This window comes from Cydia strobilella, chromosome 13 (genome assembly GCF_947568885.1).
Source record: "Cydia strobilella chromosome 13, ilCydStro3.1, whole genome shotgun sequence".
NCBI lineage: Eukaryota > Metazoa > Arthropoda > Insecta > Lepidoptera > Tortricidae > Cydia > Cydia strobilella.
Window position 1 is genome coordinate 13,233,968 of NC_086053.1, and position 21,356 is coordinate 13,255,323.

Sequence of the window (21,356 nt, forward strand, 5' to 3'; positions counted from 1 at the left end):
CTGATGGTATGATACATACGTACTTCGGAGCCGAACGCAGACACGGACACGGATCTTGTTAACTTTTGTAGACGCACAAACGTTGTAATGTATGGAATCATTATTTCTGATAGGGGTACATTGTATAATAAGTACACAGCTAGAAGTTTCGATTCTATTCCTTCAGCAGTGATAGTTAGGTTATTTAAAATATTAAGCACAAATACGACAAAAAAAGCTTTAGTCCTTTTTTGCGATCATATACAGCTATCCCGATTAAAGGATGAATAGCGGTAACTGTATTGTGCAGCCATTAGGCGCGTGCAAAAACTGGGTTATCACATGCGCGTTGCCTCCCTTTTACTACTACTCTTTAAACCTACACTTCTTTTTAAAATACCTACCCTATACTGCAGCCTCTTGCATTTTTATTTCCATCTTATCAGCAGCCTTATCACAGATTAAAGCATTAAAAGTCATGAGAAAGTTGCAGCGTTTATGACGGGGAAAGCACTTTACAATGAAAATTGTATCCAGGTCAGTTGCTCCCAAAACAACCTACATTTGCCATTGCCACGGAAAATTCTCTAGAGGAAAAAGCGCACTTTAATAAGGAGAGAACTTTTTTTAGTCAAACAAGTATCCCACTTCTTTACAAGGACCTCTGCTCTTTCCCGTGCTCTTTACGTATATGACAAATTTTCCCGTCATCTCTGTCTTGGTCTTCCTTTGGGATCTAGTTTGTGGATAATATGGTCCAGCTTTCCGGATGCATCCAACAGTGCTTTGTCCAGTCTAACTTTAGCTTGGCGGCTATAGCTTTCATACACGATGCCGGTTTTCCAATATAGTCTACAGTTCGTGTTTCTGATGCGGTCAGTTCTACGTATGCCCTGTATGCTGCGTTCCAATGCTCTCTGGCAGACCTTGAATTGATGGACAATGGACAAATGAATTTAGAATGAGCTTACATTTGGACATAAAACAGTATTTTAAAGAATTTATGTAGGTACCTATATACCTTGTTAATCCAGCTAAATGTGAAATCATACAGCCATAAAATATTCTTTACTAGTAAATAACTAATATTACAAAATCCGCGACAGGCTTATTGTTTGAATGCCAATTGACTTGTTTTATTTCTATCATATGCAAATTTCCAGTTTTTAACCAACAGAAATGAGTTCCCTTTATTATTAAAACTAAATCTGCTCCGTTGTATTCTGGACAGTTTTAAATCGACCTACATTTTCCACTGAAAATTCTCTAGAGGGAAAAAACGCTGACTTTAATTGAAGTTAGTTATGTCAGAGGCCGACTCAGATCGAGCTTGGAAGTTAAATACCGCATTATAATATAATTTCCATATAATTTCTGAAAAAATAACTGAATAAAATAATTAACGGCCGATTAGTCACATGTATTTACAATATAATAGAAAAACGGTAATCTAATCAAACCTCAAACGATTGAATTAGGGATATATTATTTAATTAGGGATAATGAGAAGTCATGGATAATGGGTAGCGGCCAGGGTAACTGCCGGTAGGCCTCCAACGAGATGGAGCGACGACCTGGTGAAGGTCGCGGGAATTCGGTGGACGCGAGCGGCACAGGATCGGTAGGAGTGGCGAGCCTTGGGGGAGGCTATATCCAGCAGTGGACGTCTATCGGCTGACATGATGATGATGAATGAGAAGTTTCCAAAACAAATCCTTGTAATAAGTCAATCATTCGTTTTATATTCCATTGGGTTATCGATCGTGCAATAAGGTGGCGAGACTTTATTGAAATTAAACCTTAAGTTACTTATCTTAATCAGTGATTGTGACGCGGAATAAGAAACAAACATTCAATACAAATTCACTGTGCATATAAGTGTGTCGCACTCGCTCACATATATGGATGCGAGCTAAGAGCGAGCGAGTGCAAGGATGTAATACGTTGCCAATATCGTACAGATACGAAATGTGCATTGGGAATAAGGTTCCGCGAGTTTGTTTACCGGGCGCTGGCGACGTCGAGGGCGGCGGTCGGTGGTCGGCGGTCAGCTGGGTGCGCGCGCCCGCGGTCGATAGGGCGGCACGTGGCGCGCAGGCGCGGCCCTATCGAGCCCACACGGGCCGCCGCCGCCGCCGGCCGCGCACGTCATGCATGCGGGGTCCTAGCACGCGCGCCCGCCTAATGGGCACCGTGCTCAGCTTCAGCCCGCGCGAGCGGCGCCCGCCCGCCGGCGCGCCGCCGCCGGACCGCGCCGCGCTCGCCTACTCCTACGAACGACTCAACAACGCCAAAAACAGAGAGAACAGGGAGGTCCCCCGAGACGAGCGCCGCGCCACCCTCGACGACGCCGCCAAAATCATCTCCGAGAAAACGGCGCTCGAGAAAAACTTGAAAAAACACTCGCTGTTCATAAACGCCTTATCTTGGAAGAGGTTTTCTACGGCCAATAACAATAAGAAAAAGTTAGAATGCAAGACGAAGAGCGTGACGACGTTCAGAGCGCCTTTAACAGACAATGCACCCTTGGACAGGAACAAGAATGTGACCGTCCAGGGGACGATATACGCGCGGCCTGCGCCCGTTTCGGCGCCGCTGCCGCCACCGGCCGAGGTCGCGCGGACTAACGCGCTCAACAACAATGTCTGCTACTCGGAGAAGCTGCCGACGACGGCGGTGGGGCCGGCGGTGGCCCCACGCAAGACCGTCATCCAGGCTTCCACCTCCGAGCTGCTCAAGTGCCTGGGGATGTTCCTGCACACGCGCTGTCACCGGCTACGGGACTTCCAAGCGGGGGATGCGGTGATGTGGCTCCGAACGGTGGACAGATCGCTGCTGTTGCAGGGATGGCAGGTAAACAACCCTCGCGCAGCCGCACTGCCGTTCATTCACCTAGCATCCCTTGCGCCATTCCTGTATTCCCCTATATTCCGTATCCCTTTAAAACACTTGAATGCTTTTGTTATATAATGCGACATTAGGGTGGAAATAGAACGTTTCCCAATTACCGTACAAATTTCATCGGGTCGCAAAGTGTGGGTGGAAAATCCTTTTGTTTTCTTTAGTACGTAGGTAGCACTTAAAGGTCCTCTTTAAAGTAACCTTAAGGTACATAATAGGTACGTAAATAGGTAACTAAACATTCGGGTTATTTTAGGTTGCCACAGCTTTCGAGTTACCTTTAATAATGCTTCCTCGATAGAAATCTCATGCGCTTTAGTTGACAAACTATCAACGTCATAGGTATCTGTATCTGGGTCATAAGTGCATAGGCACTTACTTATACTTAGCCTCATTTAGTGGCGCGCAATTTAAGGATATTACAAAAATCTGTCCTGTGTGTGTGTTTGTGTCAAAAATGTGTACTTGGGGTTGCCATTTGCTAAATGATAAAATAGTAATAAATGGCGGCCGTAAACCGAAACTGTCACTACTAATTCGCGCAAATTGGGGTAATGAATTCAGCGTACACCTGCCTTGACTGCGGATGTTTAGTTAGACTAGATAGTATTCAAGGAGTTCAACTGTTGACAAAATGAAGTTTCGTGTTTGTACTTATGTTGACTGGATAGCCATTTTTTTATACATTATAACTAATGCGAGGGATGAGCGGTCAAACTTGATAAGTCTATATAATTTGTCACTTAAATTAACCCTTAAGTGCATATTTTTTTCATTTTGCCCGAAATTAATATATGTGTTACGTAAATTATAACATCGATTTCCACTGCGATATTAGTGTTAGTAGTTGCATAGGCTAAATCATATTTATGTAAATATATAATTTTCAGTAAGAGATATATGAAAAATCTTAATACCATCAGAAAGGTACACTATTTGTGATACACCTATGATAAAGTTTTTAAATATAAAATAATTACAATTTTTTTCAAATTTTCCGACATTTCGTCTTAAAACGAATATAATTTTTATAAATTTAAATACTGCATAAATTTAAGAAAAAATCGGAAAACGGATTAGTTTTACTATTGCAATAATATATAGGACAAATAGCTTTTATCTAATTATGTATAAAATGAGATGTTTTTGTTGTGTAGGCTGCATCCTACACTATGCATTTAAGGGTTAAGAACCACGCACGTCACATATCTTCTATAGATCTAATTTCAAAAACCCATTTGCACGACTCATCGGGTTTTACCGCACACCCCTTGACTGTGGTTCTGTGAGCTAAATACCTTGTGAATCTATAGTTCTGAAATTTTGAAGAAAATAAATAAAAGCGGATTAAAAAATTACATGTGGTTATCGAACCTGCTTACAAAATTTAACGTAAATTGGTTGACATAATGCAACCTTTAAAGAGGGGAACAGCCGGACATACAAAAGCATTTTCGCAAAAGTTGAAACGGAGATCCTTTAGTTCGGTTTTTTGGACCGATACGTTTTCACGTTTTCCGAATGTGAGTTTTCACATTGTCCGATCCGATATCGGATGTCGGAAGGAAGTAAAATATAAGAAATAATTATGTGTTTAGTTTTCCGTATTAATTTATTTATACATTTAGTAAATTGTTATTACTACAAAACGATAATTAACGCAAAAAAGGCGGACTTAATGCCAATGGCACGTTCATGGAGCTGTTTTTGTCACAGGCGCCTTCCGACATCCGATATCGGATAAAGGCGCTTCCGATAAATTTAGCCATGTCGGAGCCCCCCGTCAGCTGTCGGACCGATAATATTTGTTTGCGTGCGTATGTGTAGGCACAATGCTTGTTGTAGTGTGCGTGACCTCTAAAGACGGTGTCCGGGCGCGCCTCCGCGGCCTGAATAGTTGAATACGCGGGTGTCGGATCCTACATCCGATATCGGATCGGACAATGTGAAAACGCTCTTAGGGTTATTTTAAACAGGCTGTCACTAAATGTAGATTCATTCAAAACTTAGGCATTTGAACTCTAGGTACAGTAAAACCACCCAAGTATACCATACAAATTTACAGAAATTTGTATGCAGAGGGGGTGCCTTTTCTCTGCAGCTGACTGTACCTACAGTACAGTATTACAACCCACTGAGTAATTATTTTATATTTAGTGTCCACAAGTTCAACCTGTAATTAAATGTTAATACCAATGTCTTTTTTTTGTTTGTCTGAGTTTTGAATTACGACGTTCAAATAATATTGACACCTGAACGAAGACATAAGTAACAGTTAGTTTTGAACCATTAATTAGGAGCATTTGGACCATATTAGGTGGTTTTACGTTGGTTTTACGGTAAATATCAAGTAATTTATATTACCTATAAAGTATGAGTATGAATATGAGTATGTTTCTAAAAAAACTTTTTAATTTGGCACTTTGGCACAATAGGCTAGTTGAAGAAGTATCCAACAAAACAGTGCCCAAGAAAATTGTTTGGCAACCTTCGTAGCACTTTGTACTCATCCAATATGCCACCTATTTTCTTTGTTCGTTGTAGGCAGCACGTTTTAAATGGTTTTCTCATTTTTAATCTCGAAGGAAAAGTTTTGATTGGGAACGACTTGCCCTCTTATTCATAAAATTTAGCAAACCTCTTTTAAATTTTGTTTATTTGTAACAAACGCAAATGTCCCCACTGGCAAAATGCCCATTTGTTCCTTATGAAAACGTTCCTCCTTTGGCTCGCAAAATGTCTTATCTGCAAAATGTAACCCTTTCTCAAAATGGCTCTCCTCAAAACTCCCTTTCACAGAATACCTCTGTTCTGTCCCTAAATAACGCAAAATTCTGTGGTCTAAAAATAAAACTTTCTTGTGCAACTTCGTTGTAACTTAGCCGGCACGTTTTATAAGGGAAAAAACGGGTTATCTTGTAACAGGTATACGTATAACCGTACAAAATACACGAGTGACTTACGAAAGAACAGAAATTCCTGTATGAACACTGTACAGAGAGCTGCAAAATTGCATAGTCAATTTATGAATGAAATTCATTAATTCATAAATCTCAATAAGATCTATTTCTCTTTTTTACCCAACTACGGAAATTTGATTATAGCAGCTTATGTAACTACTGTGTGTGTTGTTGTGTGTGTCGTACAGTGTCGTATGTTCCACTGTAGCGTTAATACTGCTGCAGTCAATCGTTTTATTTTCATGACGCGGGTGACCTAGGATACATATTTAGGTTGTTTTTAGGTGACATTCGGAACGGAAGCGTTTTACGAAGAAAAAAAACGGCTAATGTTTTACAAACGTTTTAGACTGCATGGCATTTGCAATGAGTCATCATTTACTTGTCAAGTTTGTTATGAAAATATGCCGTTTAATATGTCGGTGCAAAGTTAGCTTGACGGACTCTACTTACTTGTTCTTGTAAGTCAACAAACAAAAGCTTCGATTCAAAACAAGCATTGTCTTACCGCAACTGTATCGATCGGCCGCACGGCGCACGGCCTCCATATTTAATTAACTGCCTTAATAATTTTGATATCTAAATGATGTTATTTACTTAGTACTTGTTCGTACATTATCGTACATGTATTGGCGCGAGCGTGACACATCGGCGAATGATAACAAAATGATACCATTTTGACACTAAATGTAAGTTCGAAAGCTGGCCTCCTGGCGGGAAAATGACTTACTATGAGAAATGACAGCATTACGGGAGGGTGTGCGTTGAATTCTTTAAACCTGAAAGACGCCATATTTCTTGAGAAAGTGGTGAGATAAATTGGTACGGTACGATTATGGGGCATCTGGAAAGGTAGGTTATCTTCTACGTAGAGCTCTACGAGTCGCTACGGTCGTAGTCGTAGCTCGTAGCACTTGCTCTACGATTGTATCTAGAGGCGTATAAACTTTTTAAAGTATGAGTAGCAGACATAGAGATTTTTCTAGCACGAACTTCATGTTGTTAGTGCTTGATAAAATAAAAACATCGACAATCCTAATATCGATAAGTACCCCTTCAACGTTAATCATTTTCCATATTTCTGCCATTACAACAGCGGAATTTGAAAAATCCTTTATACTTTAAAAGTTCTTTGCCTCTTTGAAAAAAATCCGCAGAAATGTATCTGCGGATTTTTTTCAAAGAGGCAAAGAAGTTTTACACCCGAAAATATGGAAAAAATTGCCAGTTTAAGTATTTCGAGGATCATATAAGAAAAGTTTTCTTAGAAAACCTATGTGATAGTTTTATTGGCGATTGCGATTTGAAAAACAAGTTTGGTTGTCATGGAGTTTTTTTTAAGTATAAAGTATGTGGGTAAAGTATTAATAAACTGATAGTCTCGTTTTTCTTGTTAACTTATTTCCAAACAGATCACATTTGTTTATAACATTATTATGACAAATTTAAAAGTGGAAAAATTACTGCCTTGGGTGAGACTTGAACTCACGGCCTCTGGATCGATACTCCAATAAGCTATTCTAAGCTTAATAGCATCGATCGCAGACGTTTCTGCTTGTTAAAAATTAATTTAGAATGGGTAGCACATCGTAACTGGTGAATTTCCAATATGACTTGGAACTCCGGTGGCCGTTTAAGAAGTGTAACACTCTTACAGTAGATGTCGCTAGGGTCCCCTAGACCCATATAGTGGGAAGATTTGCTGACTATGGATGAGGTCTTGGTGGCTCAGTTGGCAGAGCGCTGGAGTATCGATCCAGAGGCCGTGAGTTCAAGTCTCACCCAAGGCAGTAATTTTTCCACTTTTAAATTTATTCTAAGCTTAATAGCATCGATCGCAGATGTTTCTGCTTGTTAAAAATTAATTATTATGACAGTTATAAAATATCGATAATATAAGATGTCGATAAATTAAATCTCGGGAGGAAGTCACTAGCGTTGCCTCGTTCGTGCTAGAAAAATCTCTATGTCTAAATTGAGTAGTGTGACACTAAGATAGAGGCTGAATCGAATTTATCAATTTGTTAAGGATTTGATATTGATATGACACGACCATGACAATCGCTCAAACAGATCGGTGCGCGTGAAATTTACTGGGAGTTGTATTATTAGGCATCTTGCTCGCACTTATTGGTTCGCGTGAGATACATTAATACCAACAATGTATTATTGTAGTTAAGGTACAATACCTTTTATTAAAAATTGCTTTCTTTTCATTAACTTCACTTCAAAGTAAGAGGATAATGCTTTTAAAATTAGAACAGACAAGCACTTTGGTGTTGGACACAAAAGTAATGGAGCTGGATCGAACAATAGAAAGCGTGTCCCGATTGTATTATATTGTTACGTACAAATTTTTGTTATATTGAGACAAATAAAAAATAAAATCTCTGTTTACCAAAGTTTATCTAAAGTTTTGAATTCCACAAAAATAAACATTCGGTATTTGAAATAAACTTAAACCACAGTAGGTAGGGTGACTGCTATAGTTATTTTCCACTATATAGTAATTGGCCTTACCGAACAAATTAGAAAGAAACAAGCCAAAAGAAGTTTACCCTACCAAGATAAGCCTTTTACAAGTATGTAAGTAGGTTTCCTTTATTCCTGCGTAGAACATTGACTGATTATGCAAACTTTAGCTTCAAAGAAAGGAAGTCATTTTCACCACGAATAAAGTGTGTTAGTCACGAAAATTTCATCGAAACAGCCACTTTCCCGTCAAGGTCAGAAAAATGAACTCGCATCAAAGAACGATATTTACGGTTAATGTAATGTTTCATTGATTGCTCGTGTTCTAAGGGCTCTAACAATGTGGCATGATTGCTCGTGTTCTAATCATGTGCCATTCATTTGTTTCTAGAAAATTGATTTTATTTCTTAGCACAACGTCTGCCTGTTAATTTAGGTATTTGATAATATCTAAGTTCATTAAATTTGTGCTACCTGGCTGGGGCCACACTGGTTCAGAATTTATTTGAATTGTGTTGGATTAGAAACTAATTTGAAATAGTTTTCTCATATATTTGCAACGGGTGGTTATTCCATCAAGAAAATTATTATCATAGAACTAGAGCTGAAGCTCGAATACTAGGTCTACTTCTGAACTCAGATGGTTCCTGAGAAGTTGTTATGGTCGCTTATTTTATTACTGTGCGGTAGGTGGTTTAGCTGTGTGTGTCAGTGACTAAAAAATAGCATGGACATTAACGCTGGCGTTCCGCGAGGTTCTGTGCTATCCCCAACGCCGTTCTTGCTGCACATCAATGACATGTTGTCTATGGACGACATTCATTGCTATGCAGACGACAGTACTGGGGATGCCTATTACACCGGCCGTGCCAACATCCCTCGTTGGTGTCCCCCGTGGTGCTGGAGTCGTGAAAAGCTTGTATCGGATATTGCGAGAACTATATCCAGAGTATCGGTGTGGAGCCGGGACAATTTAGTCCGATTCAACCCCACCAAGACACAAGCGCGTTTACCGCTAACAAAACCCCATACTGTGGTCCCACAGTTCGAAGGCACAGCCCTTACCATGTCAGGGAGTATTGGGATCCTCGGTGTCGACATCTCCAGTGACGTCCTCCGTAGCCACCTGGAAGGGAAGGCTGCGCTGGCAGGGCCGTCTTAAACTATGCTGGAGCCCTTGGGCACTCAAGAATTTGGGCCCCTTTTGGAATGTAAAGATTGCGAATTAAACTAACAACCGATCCCACCCTGCCAACTCGGTTGCTCACTGTTACTGTCTGCCCTTCGCCGCCCCCTGAGGATCGGGGCCCCCTGAGGAAGGGCCCCGTGTTCCCTTATGGTAAAGGCGGTACTGTGCGCTGGCATCCAAATGGTGTGCTCAATAAAGCAAGGCGATACTTTACTCCGGGGCAAAGACTGCTGCTATATAAATCGCAAGTCAGACCCTATATGGAGTACTGCTGTCACCTTTGGGCAGGAGCACCTGGATGCCAGTTAGGACCTTTCGACTCAGTCCAAAGGCGCGCTGTACGAATCGTCGACGATCCCAAACTCACAAGCGGTATATATTGAACCTTTGAGTCTAAGGAGAGACTTTGCCTCCTTGTGTATGTCTGTGTTCTATCGCTTGTACAATGGGCTGTGCTCTGAAGAATTGTTTGACATGATGCCAACGCAACGGCCGCTTTCTATCACCGCACCGCTCGCCGTCAGCAGGGTGTTCATCCTCACACGCTAGAACCTAAATGGTCGCGTACTGTGCGGTTTAAGAGGAATTTTCTCCCGCGGACGCTTCGGCTGTGGAATGAACTCGGATGCCGAGGTTTTCCCGAGCGGCTACAGTATGGGGTTCTTCAAAAAATTAGTGTACAGGTTTTTAAAGGGTAGGCAACGCGCATGTAATATCTCTGGTGTTACAGGCGTCCATAGGCTACGGTGACTGCTTACCCTCGGGCGGGCCGTATGCTTGTTTGCCACCGACGTGGTTTAAAAAAAATTAAATACTAAACTAATTTTGTCACCAAACTAAGCTACCTTATCACCTCGCAACTACAACCCATGTCAATTGGACTGTAAATAAAATAAGCAGACAGAAGTTTTTGTGGCAAAATAAAGTGATTGACAAAATGAAATATCGACATGTATGTTATCGATGTTACCTTAACGTTATAGATATTTATTACATATTATAAGAAGATAGTTATCGCGATACACAACACGTTCGATATCTTCTTCTCTTTTGATATAATGGTAGTTTTCTATACACGACATGCTTACGTTTTAATTTTTAAGTAGTAAATATCTATGTATGTGTACTTATGTAACTATAAATATGTGTTTATTCAGTTTGAAACAGCAATTAGGGTTGCAAGTAGTAAATATATGTAAATAATAAATAAATTATGTACCGCTTTGTAATTGATTTGCATACATACAGCAAGTAGGTTACATCTTTTTAAATTTTAATCTATTACTTATCGATAACAGATTTATCGATGTTTCATTTTCTCCTACGATAACGTTAGAAGACAGCTGTCGAACCACGCGCAATATGATAATATCGTGCTGAGCCCGCAGCACTCGTTTTTGCCACAACAACTTCTATATATGGATGGTATCCATACTTCTATGTCTGAAAATAAGAATGAAGCTAAAGTATCTCCGATATCTGTAGGTTGCCTAGCAACTAAACAAATATTCGTTTTATTTTGTGAATGCTCACAACACGACAAGCCGATAAGTGAACCGTAAACTGCATTTTACGGCCCTATAAACTCGAACCGCCCTGAGCGGAGTGTTTGTTCTGCCCAAGCTATTTTGGGCAAATCAATAAGAATCATTGAATAAATGACGTGGTGTTGCGTCATTTCGATGTCTTTGGACCCTTTGGACTTACTTAAAATACTTATCAGAATGTACGCAATTATATTCTTACACGTTACACGATTACATAATAACAAAGACAATAAATAGGGTTATTTGTCATAGTAAATTTTGTAGTCACACTAAATTTACTGCCTTCTATCGACACACGATTAAAACTAAAAATGAAAATGTATAAAACGTTTTTTTTTTAGAACGCCATACCTATATATGGCCAAAACAGTAAAAGTACAATTTTCAAAATGGTGGCTTACAGTTTTAACACCGAATAATTGCACAAAAGCGTGCTGGGCTTGTAGGCACTTATTCGCCAGTTCATTGAAGTAAGCTACCAACACGTATTCCAAGAAAGACTGGGCGTTTTTGCTGATTTTTCATTGTATAAAAGTTTCATATGCCGCCAATTATTTTTCACCCGATTTTGATGGTAAAAGGCTATCGTTCTCGTTTCGACGTCTCGTTATTAAATTTTACCCGAAGGAATAATAATAGAATAGAATCCTGAGCGTAGTGACACATACTACTTTTCACATCACGAAATTATTATGTTCCAAAATATAATTAAAGCTAAAATAATTGTATGCAGAACAGAAATAAAATCGAGTCCTGGAATAGAAAATTGACATTTTGATCCCTCCTAACAGGGAAGAATAAAGCCCTTTTAGGAATGGGTGATGTGGAAATCCGTTTTAATACCTACTTATTTGACTCAGTCGTTATCAAGAACGCCCGATCCAAGCAAAATGAGCTTTAAATAGTACTTTCGTCAATATATTAAATATGAAATTATTGTATTCCAGGACGTGGCATTCATCAACCCCGCCAACGTGGTGTTCGTGTACATGCTGGTCCGCGAGCTGGTGGACGGCGACCGCATCGCGCGCCCCCAGGAGCTGCAGGCCGTCGTGCTCACCTGCCTCTACCTCTCCTACTCCTACATGGGCAACGAGATCTCCTACCCGCTCAAACCCTTCCTCGTCGAGGACTCCAAGGACAAGTTCTGGGACCGCTGCCTTCTCATCGTCGACCGGCTCTCTTTCAACATGCTCCGCATCAACTCCGAACCCGGCTTCTTCACTGAAGTGTTCACCGAACTGAAGGCTTGTGGGGCCGTCGAGAGCCCGCCCCCCGCGCCCGCGCACCCGGCCCCCGCCCCGCCGCACGCCATCTCGGCCGCCTGACACACAGAGGTCGCGGTGCTGAGGTTAGCCCTGACTGACCGCCCCAGTCGCGTTTGATGTCGGCTCTACACGACCGCTCTTGTTCAATCGTCTGACACCGAACGAGCACGGACGGGCTTAGATGAAGTCTAAGTCTAGCCAATTAATAACTTCTAAGTGGAGTGTTCTTGTAGTTACGTCTGAACTGTTTGGAGAATGTAGTGAAATTGAAAGATATTTATTTGTAGGTAACCGTGAAAGGATCCTGAAAGCTTTGGTAGGAAATACTCATTTTTGAATTTAAACTGAAGTAAACTGAGCAAGTTTATGTTGTTCTAAGTGCAGCATGATATCGACGTTGTTATTTGCTCAAGAATGTAATCCCGCCGTGACGATTGACCAAGAATTTATTTGAAATCTTATTCATTTCATAAGACTGGTGAGCGCGAACGGGGGAAGAAAACGCGAGGAAATTGATTGACCGAAAAAGTTTGCAAAGCAATGAGCCGCTAATAATTATGCGGAAGTTTCGTGTCATATTGATCGTAGAAATTCAGCTGCTATGACTGTTGGGTCATTCTCAAATTATATGACTGCGGTCAGACTCAACTCCGTCAAACTTTTCATATACATTAAGTAAGGTTTGACGGAGTTTAGACACAGCACAAATCTGGAGAATGATCCTGTTGGACCACGTTCCGGAACCAACGACACAGGCCGTAAACACGACTCGCGTTTGTTGGTCCTATTGTTACTGGGCAAGATAACCTACACGTGCCGTGTCGACTTCGATTGCTGCATTTTACATAATTAATGTCTGTAATTTTAAAGTAGGTAATTTGTCTGGTAAATATACTTTCTGGGGCCGCTGCGGAGCGGCGTTTAGTCCAATAGAACAGCGGTTAGTTAATAAGTTAAGAGTTTCGTAATGTAGTGAAATGCTCGCATGCCATATACCTAGTTAGTCGTTAGAAGCAGGCGGGAGGATGCAATAGCGGGGAACCGTCAGTAAAATAAAGGAATCCGGTGAATCCTTCTATGAAGTGTACGTAAATACGGCCGTCAGCTTAAAGCGGGGCGATTGAACCATTGGTTGAAGTATATTTAACAAATAGGTCAAATATTGCGAACGATTAAGCGTTTTGTACAGTAATATCGAATAAATTTATATGTTAAGTCATAAATAGTCTGGTGTGGTTAAATGGGGTTGGTTTGTTCGGTGTGGAAAGATGGGCAGAGACCTAGGGCACTCGGTGTGACTTGACCACAGGCCTGGAACTAGTTAATGGATTTCTAATCGTGGATCGTAAGTACTAAACGAACGCAATAGCCTAAATATACTCAAGAAAATGTTTCCAGAACAGGGCGATAGAGTTTTTTTCTAAGATTGAGAAAGACAACGTACTTAAAGCGGGAATTAGGCGACCGCCATATCTAGATATGGCGGTCGCCGTATAACTTGTGTGGCTAAACCATTCGCCTATGCGGTTAACTTTGGGTATACCGCATACGTTTAGTCAGTCGCATGCGGCAACCGCAGTACCTAATGTAATTGCGGTATTAAACTTAAGTTAATTATCTATTTCTAGTCAGCGTTTATTGTTTTCCTATAAAATTAGTTCTTAAAATTAAATTAAATTAAATTGTAGCTTAGAAAAATTAATAAAAATGGCTAATATAGATCGATTCAGGAAAGCTGGTGCGGATTTTAAATAAGAATTTTGACATTTCAGTACGAATTGCGCACCTCAGCTCTTATGAATCTATCTCTACTTATTACTTAATCGAATTAATGGGTGATTGTAGTTAATGAACAGTGTCACCGAGTGCCGTAGTTAAATGTACGTTAGTAAAGGTACGGAGTGCCAGTATTTAATGAAACTGGAATCTCATAAACAACTAGGGGAAGTAGATGTCTGTGATGTTCATTGACTTAGATTTGTGTTTGTGATATGTTTCGTTTTGTTATTTATTTATTTACTCCGATGATTGTTGTACTTATTCTTAGATGTGGTTAGATATTGTAAGGCAATAATTGATTTGGTCAACAGTACACATTCCGATATAATGGTTATTAAAAGTTTTACTTAGGAGATCATCGTGCATAGCGTAAGGAGAACATCGGTGTCGAATATTTAATTTCCTCTTATTTAAATTTTATATAGCGAAAAAACTCAATTTAAAAGTACAGGCAGTGACAAAAATATTTAAGCTCACGGGCTTATCTATCAATCACAATTTAGTTTAGACAAATGTTACTGTTCTAGCTATTGGAACGCTACGCATATCGTACGTAGTACGTGGCGCATGATCGGAAACCTTATCTAAATGCAATAAGGTTGATATTGAGCTGTAGCCGGGCGCGTCAGTTGACGTCTTTGGTGTCAAAATGGTAGGTATTTTTATGTCAACACTCTTTACTGACAATTTTTAAACCTTATTACAACGATAAGGTCCACCGATGGTCGTTAGTAAGTAGATACGTATAAAGGTCCCTCCACACTTGTGCGCGAATCACGGCGCTAAGCCGCGAACGCGAGTGTGCATGGAGTCGATTTTGCAGATCTGCGACGCTCGCTCCACACTCGCGTTCGTGGCTTCGCGCCGCGATTTTCGCACGAGTGTGGGGCGGGCAACATTTCGTTACTGCTGCACGATGTTGCTCCTATTAGTAAAGGTAGCATAATAATATAAGGATGTTCGTTGGACTATTAAGTATATAAGACATGATCTTGATGCCGTCTGAATATCTAAAACTTCCTATTTACCTGTATTGAAATTCAAAAGTACCTTATAATACTCTGATTGAAATAGCATAATGTTGAAACTAGTCAGTTTTAGAACTTTGTTCTATTTTATCTTGACAAATGCCCTTATTTTTGGACAAGATCCTAATAGAAATTAATTATTTTCTTATTCCGGTGTTTACTTTCTTGGAAACAGTAGGTATCAGGCTATGTATACATTCCAATTATTAGTAAATAAGTTCATCAGATACAGCTTAATGTCAAATTCCAGCGATCTCTGGGTTATTCTCAAACTTTCTTTACAACGTTTCAAACGCTGTCCACTCTGGAATAAAGAACCCAACAACTTTACTAACTTTTGTTATAAAACAGTCAAATATTTCAGAAATATCGGGGTAGTGGTATACAATCGAAAAAAGGAAGGTAGAAGATTGAATACTAGACCAAGTGACTCTAAAATCAGCTATTACTCGCAGCGCATCTCACACACCGCACACACGCACACACCTATAATGGCCTCTCCAAACGTCACCGTTAATCGCATGCGATTTGCAATACATTGCGGCATTGGATAGATCAATTTTGTTCGATGCTCCGATTTAGCCAGCAATTATCTGAAATTGCATGTCATTTGTTGCAAGGTTTATAGAAACGGTGCACGAGTGCGATGCACGGGCGGGTGATATCAAATTTAGATCAATTTTTAAGTTTGAATTATTTTAGTGTTAGAAACGCTGTAAAATTACCTGAGAATCACACCTCTGATATTATAGCATAACTTTGATATTTGGAACGTGTGGTATCATAATAATCGAAGGTATTACTGATCAGGTACCTCTTCTAATATTACCTACTCATGTAATTCACGTTTGTTAATTACTCTATTGTAAATATACCCAATTATTAAAAAAGACTTTCGTATACAGATTTTTATTTCATTAATGGCAAATCGTACCTACTAACAGGTGGTTATTCCATCCACTACTACCTTGCCTACTCCCCCCCAACAAATACACATATTAAATTTTTTTATCCATCCCTAAGACTAAGGTACATATTGTGTTCTACATGCAAAACTTCATCAAATTTGGTTTAGTAGTTTACAGTGCCGGTCCGAGTCCTTGATCAGGGTAGAGCACAGGGTAGAGCGAAATCGGGTTTTGGCGCCCTTCGTTGAAGCTTTTTACCCAAAAGCAAAACAAACCGTATTTTGTGCACGCGTCACACTCGCGTCTTTTAAAACTTATTTTTTTTTCTCATTTGCCATTTTGGCGCCCCCTTGCCATCCGGCGCCTAGAGCGGCCGCTCCACTCGCTCTACCCTAGATCCGGCCCTGGTAGTTTAGTCCAATCAATCCTATCGTAGTCAAGGCGGAAAGGCAGATAGGACAGATTACATTATAAATGCAAAAATAACCCTAGAGTTAGACCAAGCTAAGTTGGTAGCAATAGCCCAGACTGTGCAAGTGCTATTTGAAATGTCAATCTTCTATGAAATTATAACGTTTAAATAACAATTGACAGTCTGTCCTATCAAAATCGCTGCCAACTTAGCTTGGTCTAACTAGAAGTAAAATTAGATTCGAAATTTTGCAGAGATTATTGTAGGGCATGGATGACTTAATCCTTGTGTAAGTGGTAAACATTGTTAAGAACTAGTAGCGTCATCTAGTATATTTTCCTGGTCAAGATAGGTAATTCAATTCAATTCAATATTCAATCAACGAATAAAAAATCCATATTATTGTTAGTACAAGGCACAGCAAAACTTATAAATCTGTTAGTGATAAAAAAAATACGAGACGATAAATATAGTTGGTCAAGCAAATTGTGAGTAGAAAAAGGCGCGAAATTCAAATATTCCATGGGACGACAACACTTCGCGCCTACATTTTTTTAATTTGTTGCCTTTTCTACTGACAAAATTTGCTTGACCAACAGTATAAGAGATATTGCTTAGTGAAACAAACTGAGCTGAATTAAAAGATTCTGCTGCTGATCGTAAGGACACGTGAATGCTATAAATTTAATGCAGGTATACTTATAAATAATTAGTGTTTTTTTCTGCTTTAGGTGCTTGAGGCTACACAGTACACAGTACTTGTAACATACAAATATACAAGTAATAAAGCCTGACCAGGAATATATGATCATTGTCAAGAGGGCGCTATTATTCTCATTTATATGGCAACAGTTCAGTACAGTCTGAACAATGTGGATTGGCAACTCGTTTGACTTACATACTTTTATTCACCGTAATCAAAATCAGAATAATCAAAAATGATTCAGAACCCATTTATTTGGTGTCCACACTTTTTTTTATAGTCGGTACTTCTTTTCTGCCATATAACATTCATGTATTTTCTTACTATCACACATAGGTCAATGTCGAGTAATTGCATTTTCTTTTTTATTTTTGGTTTGCTTTTCTTGGGCAGCATAAAACCTCAGTAATCCACGTAATCGATGCCTCCAATTTACCTACAAATTTATATAAATTTACATAATTATATTTAATTTAGTCGTAACATACCAGATGGTGGCGGTGATGGTGGTGGTGGTGGCGTCCGCGTACCGGAAGACGAACTGCCGGTAGGCCTCCAACGAGATGGAGCAACGACCTGGTGAAGGTCGCGGGAATTCGGTGGATGCGAGCGGCACAGGATCGGTCGGAGTGGCGAGCCTTGGGGGAGGCCTATGTCCAGCAGTGGACGTCTATCGGCTGACATGATGATGATGATGATACCAGATGGTGTGACTTCTATTAGCCACACCATCAGCTCAGCTCTATAGCTGAAAAATTATTTCGTCTATCATCTTACTCCATTCAAGGGAAGAGGCCTACATCCAAGATTGGATCACCAAGAGGCCACCATGATGATGATGATGATGATGGTCATGTTACTATGTAGGTATATATTCCGTAACCTTACATAGGTTCTGCTACATTGTCAATTAACAAAATTGATCGTCTCCAAACCCCATAGTAAATATTTTTCAAACTCAAACTCATTTTTGTTACTGTGTTTCCTCGCTTGTATAACGTAACACTACAATAATTAAGTCGTAATAACCAGACTATAATGACATTTTGATTTGTTTACCTATCAGTGATGTTAATTTGGAAATGTTTTGTTGCGAAATAGTTTAATTTACCGAACTGTTCTTTTCCAGCAGTTTATTATTTGCATTATTAACAATGTTCCGGTCCTAAATATGTACAGTTTTGGTCATTTATTATTTAATATTCAACACTTAAGCATTATTCAAGTGAACCGCCACAATGACACTGACAACAGTGACCAAAGAGCATATAATCACTACGTTCTAGTGACAACTTTCATTAAAATTCTTGCCAGTGTAAGAAATTAGTTCCAATGAAATTCCGCAACATGGCGCATGATCATATATTTCTGGTCAGGGCTATATATAACCGCGAAAATCGAAGTTCGCAAATTGCGGGCATCTGTCTCTGTCACTCTAACTATGCCTTCATTGGAGTAAAAGAGAAAAATCCCCGTAATTTGCGAATTTCGGTTTTCGCGGTAGCCCCTCTGGCTTTAGTTAACTTGTAATGACTTCTTGTAACGACTAGTAGCGCCATCTTGTATTGAATAAAAACAGTCCTCAAACTGAAGCTATTTAGGACCAACTTTATGACGCTTTAATTTCAACAAATTAGATTAGATTTTTTGATGTTGACAGCTGTCACGCAAGACGCTCATGACAGTTACATATATAATTTTGTTTTCATTTCGCGCATATTTCGCGGCATGTATCGTTAAATAGTTTAAATAATAATATTTACGATTTTACAGCTTATTCTATTAAATACCTGTCTGTGAATAGTTTTGTGCAGCTTGTTTTAGACACGGTTTATTTAATTTATTCACAATGGCTGACTATCCGGACCCCGACGAAGAGTACGAGCTCATGTACGCCGATGAGCTCGAAATGCTTCGTGATGACGAAGATAGTTCAGGTAATAATCATTCAGCATTACCTACTAAGGCCTTGGGCACGCGTTGAAGGCCTGCGTAGAGCTTTAGTCAGTCCTTTTGACTATGATTTGGATTAATGGCTTAACCTTCCGGTTCTTCCCGCTCGGGAGTATGACGTATTCTGCTCTTCTATTGTAAAAAGGTTTATATACAGTTTACATTATTATTTTGTTTAAAACCTTGTCACTGTAAAAATTTAAATACGTTGCCACAGTCTAAAAAACATCCTCATCATACCAAGACCTATATTGTAAATTTCCCTGTAAATATATTTGTGCTTCGTTTTAACAAGTGTTTCTGTGAATAGCGTGACCATCACAGTCACACAGTCACAGTCAGTCACAGTCAGTGACAGTCAGTCAGTAGTTTTTATTCAGTGTGATATCATACGCAGCGTAAGGCGTGAATAGGATACCAAGAGCCAAGGCTAATGTACGGAAATAACATTCTTCAAACATGAAGAAAAGTACATTGGTAAACTATATTTGATACAAATTTTTCATTGTACTGTATTCTTTTTCAGATCAAAATGTAGTCAAGAAAAATCCTTTACCAGCTAAAAGAAGTCTAGATTTCTCTAGTCCAACAGTAAAAAAACATCTGCCTACATTCGCTAGTCAAAATGTGGAAACAGAAAAAATTGATGGTATAAACTCATTGCCTTTAAGCCAGCCTACACGAGCTGCTACACCCGTGGTTTCAAGTAAACGGACAGTAGATGACTTATTTGGAGATATAGGGGATATCGAAGATGATATTTTATTGCCGAGTAAGAAGCAGAAAACTGAAGAGGAAGAAGATGAGGAGCTGATTCAGAAGATTCTAGAAGGTCGGAGATTGCGGCAGATGCTTCTGGAGCCTAACAGGCTTCAGCGTGAGGCAAAGCCCAACTTTATTGTGAAAGACAATATTTCGTTGGATATACCAAGGTATTTATTCAAGAATTCAGCAAAGTATGGGTATCTCTGTATGGTAATCTAATTAGTCCATCACATTTGAGTATTTGTATATATTCTGATATCAGGGTTGAATCAAACTTCTATACCTTTGGCAAGAAATTTGCAGTGTGAGTTAGAAAAGCTCAATCTTTGAAATTGAGCCACTATTTAAGGAAAGAATAGGGATGATGGCACATGTTGAATTTTATAACAAAATCTAGTAACATAGATAGAAAATGAGTAATTTATCACAATAATGTAGATATTAAAATAATAATAAAATAAATTTTTCAACTTCCAAAAAGGAAAAAAAGTAAGGGTACCATTCGATTCCTTACATTTTATCCAATAAAATATTGTACAGCAACTATATACATACACGCAATATTTCACCGACAAATCGCAATTTTCTTATTTTGTCCATACATTTAAGGCTCTCAGTGAACTGACGTCACATTCACTTATCGTTTTGTTAGAAGCGTTTCGCGAGTGAAGTACGACTGTCTGGCTTTGATTATCATTTCTGACTTTTGTATTGCTTTAATGCAATGTGTCTCATATAGACATTTAATCCTAAAAATAAACCTGATCAATGATACCATTAATGAAAATTTGTCATCTAGCCTATTGTATAACAGAAAAGCTCATTAATTTATTTATATATTTAATATTATATAAACTTTATTGTATGGTTTAATAAAAAAAAACTGGTTACCCCTCTCAACCCTCTTAATTTCCCCCTAAAATAAGAAATAAGCGGTTTTGACTTATTGACAATATTAGTGGTGGTAATTGCTATTACTGTGTCAAATGTTAGGTATTTACCTCAAACGGTCTCTGAGAAAAACGCATTTAACTGATTTGCAAGACCAAAGTGATCCCATAAGTGTTCTGTTTGTCAATACAAAGATTTGCATGGAACACTAAAATGTAAAAATGGTGGAATCATTGTATTAAGGTGATTAAGGCATTCTCTACCAGTCATCTCTTGGGCCAAACAGACATGTTGAGACTACTTTGATAATATACATACTCAAATATAAATTTAAAATAGGCATTTTGTTTTTGTTTGAATGTTTGCTCCGAGTTTAGCTTAATGTAATTGTGCTTATATGAGTTAATGTAATTTATTTGTGATTGTTTCAGATGGGCATTCATGCCGCTAACCAATTCTGATGGAGACAGGTTCTATGTAAGGTTAGAGTCCGAAGACTCATGGGAACAGTCACTCGAGATGACAGAAGAGAGTGTCTCTCTGCATGTCAACTATGCAAACACATGGGCCGAGGCTCGAAAACTTGTAAGTATGCATCTGA

General features: G+C 39.2%; 2 protein-coding genes and 1 non-coding gene across 3 annotated transcripts in view; all 3 read left to right on the plus strand.

The window, feature by feature from the left end:
* Positions 1–1,932: 1,932 nt before the first annotated feature.
* LOC134746744 (cyclin-dependent kinase 5 activator 1) lies at positions 1,933–15,521 on the plus strand. The gene is made up of 2 exons (XM_063681270.1): positions 1,933–2,832; positions 11,996–15,521. The coding sequence occupies exons 1-2, from the start codon at positions 1,948–1,950 to the stop codon at positions 12,374–12,376; spliced, it is 1,266 nt and encodes a 421-aa protein (XP_063537340.1). The 5' UTR covers positions 1,933–1,947; the 3' UTR covers positions 12,377–15,521.
* On the plus strand, positions 7,558–7,630 carry Trnad-auc (transfer RNA aspartic acid (anticodon AUC)). The gene has a single exon. It is a non-coding gene; the product is annotated as a tRNA-Asp (tRNA).
* Positions 15,522–18,870: 3,349 nt separating the features above from the next.
* LOC134746846 (chromosome transmission fidelity protein 18 homolog) overlaps positions 18,871–21,356 on the plus strand; it is a 58,227-nt gene continuing 55,741 nt past the window's right edge. The window contains exons 1-3 of the mRNA XM_063681414.1: positions 18,871–19,083; positions 19,626–20,031; positions 21,187–21,340. Of these exons, the coding sequence (XP_063537484.1) occupies positions 18,996–19,083; positions 19,626–20,031; positions 21,187–21,340 (648 nt within the window). The 5' untranslated portion in view covers positions 18,871–18,995. The remainder of the gene's footprint in view (positions 19,084–19,625; positions 20,032–21,186; positions 21,341–21,356) is intronic.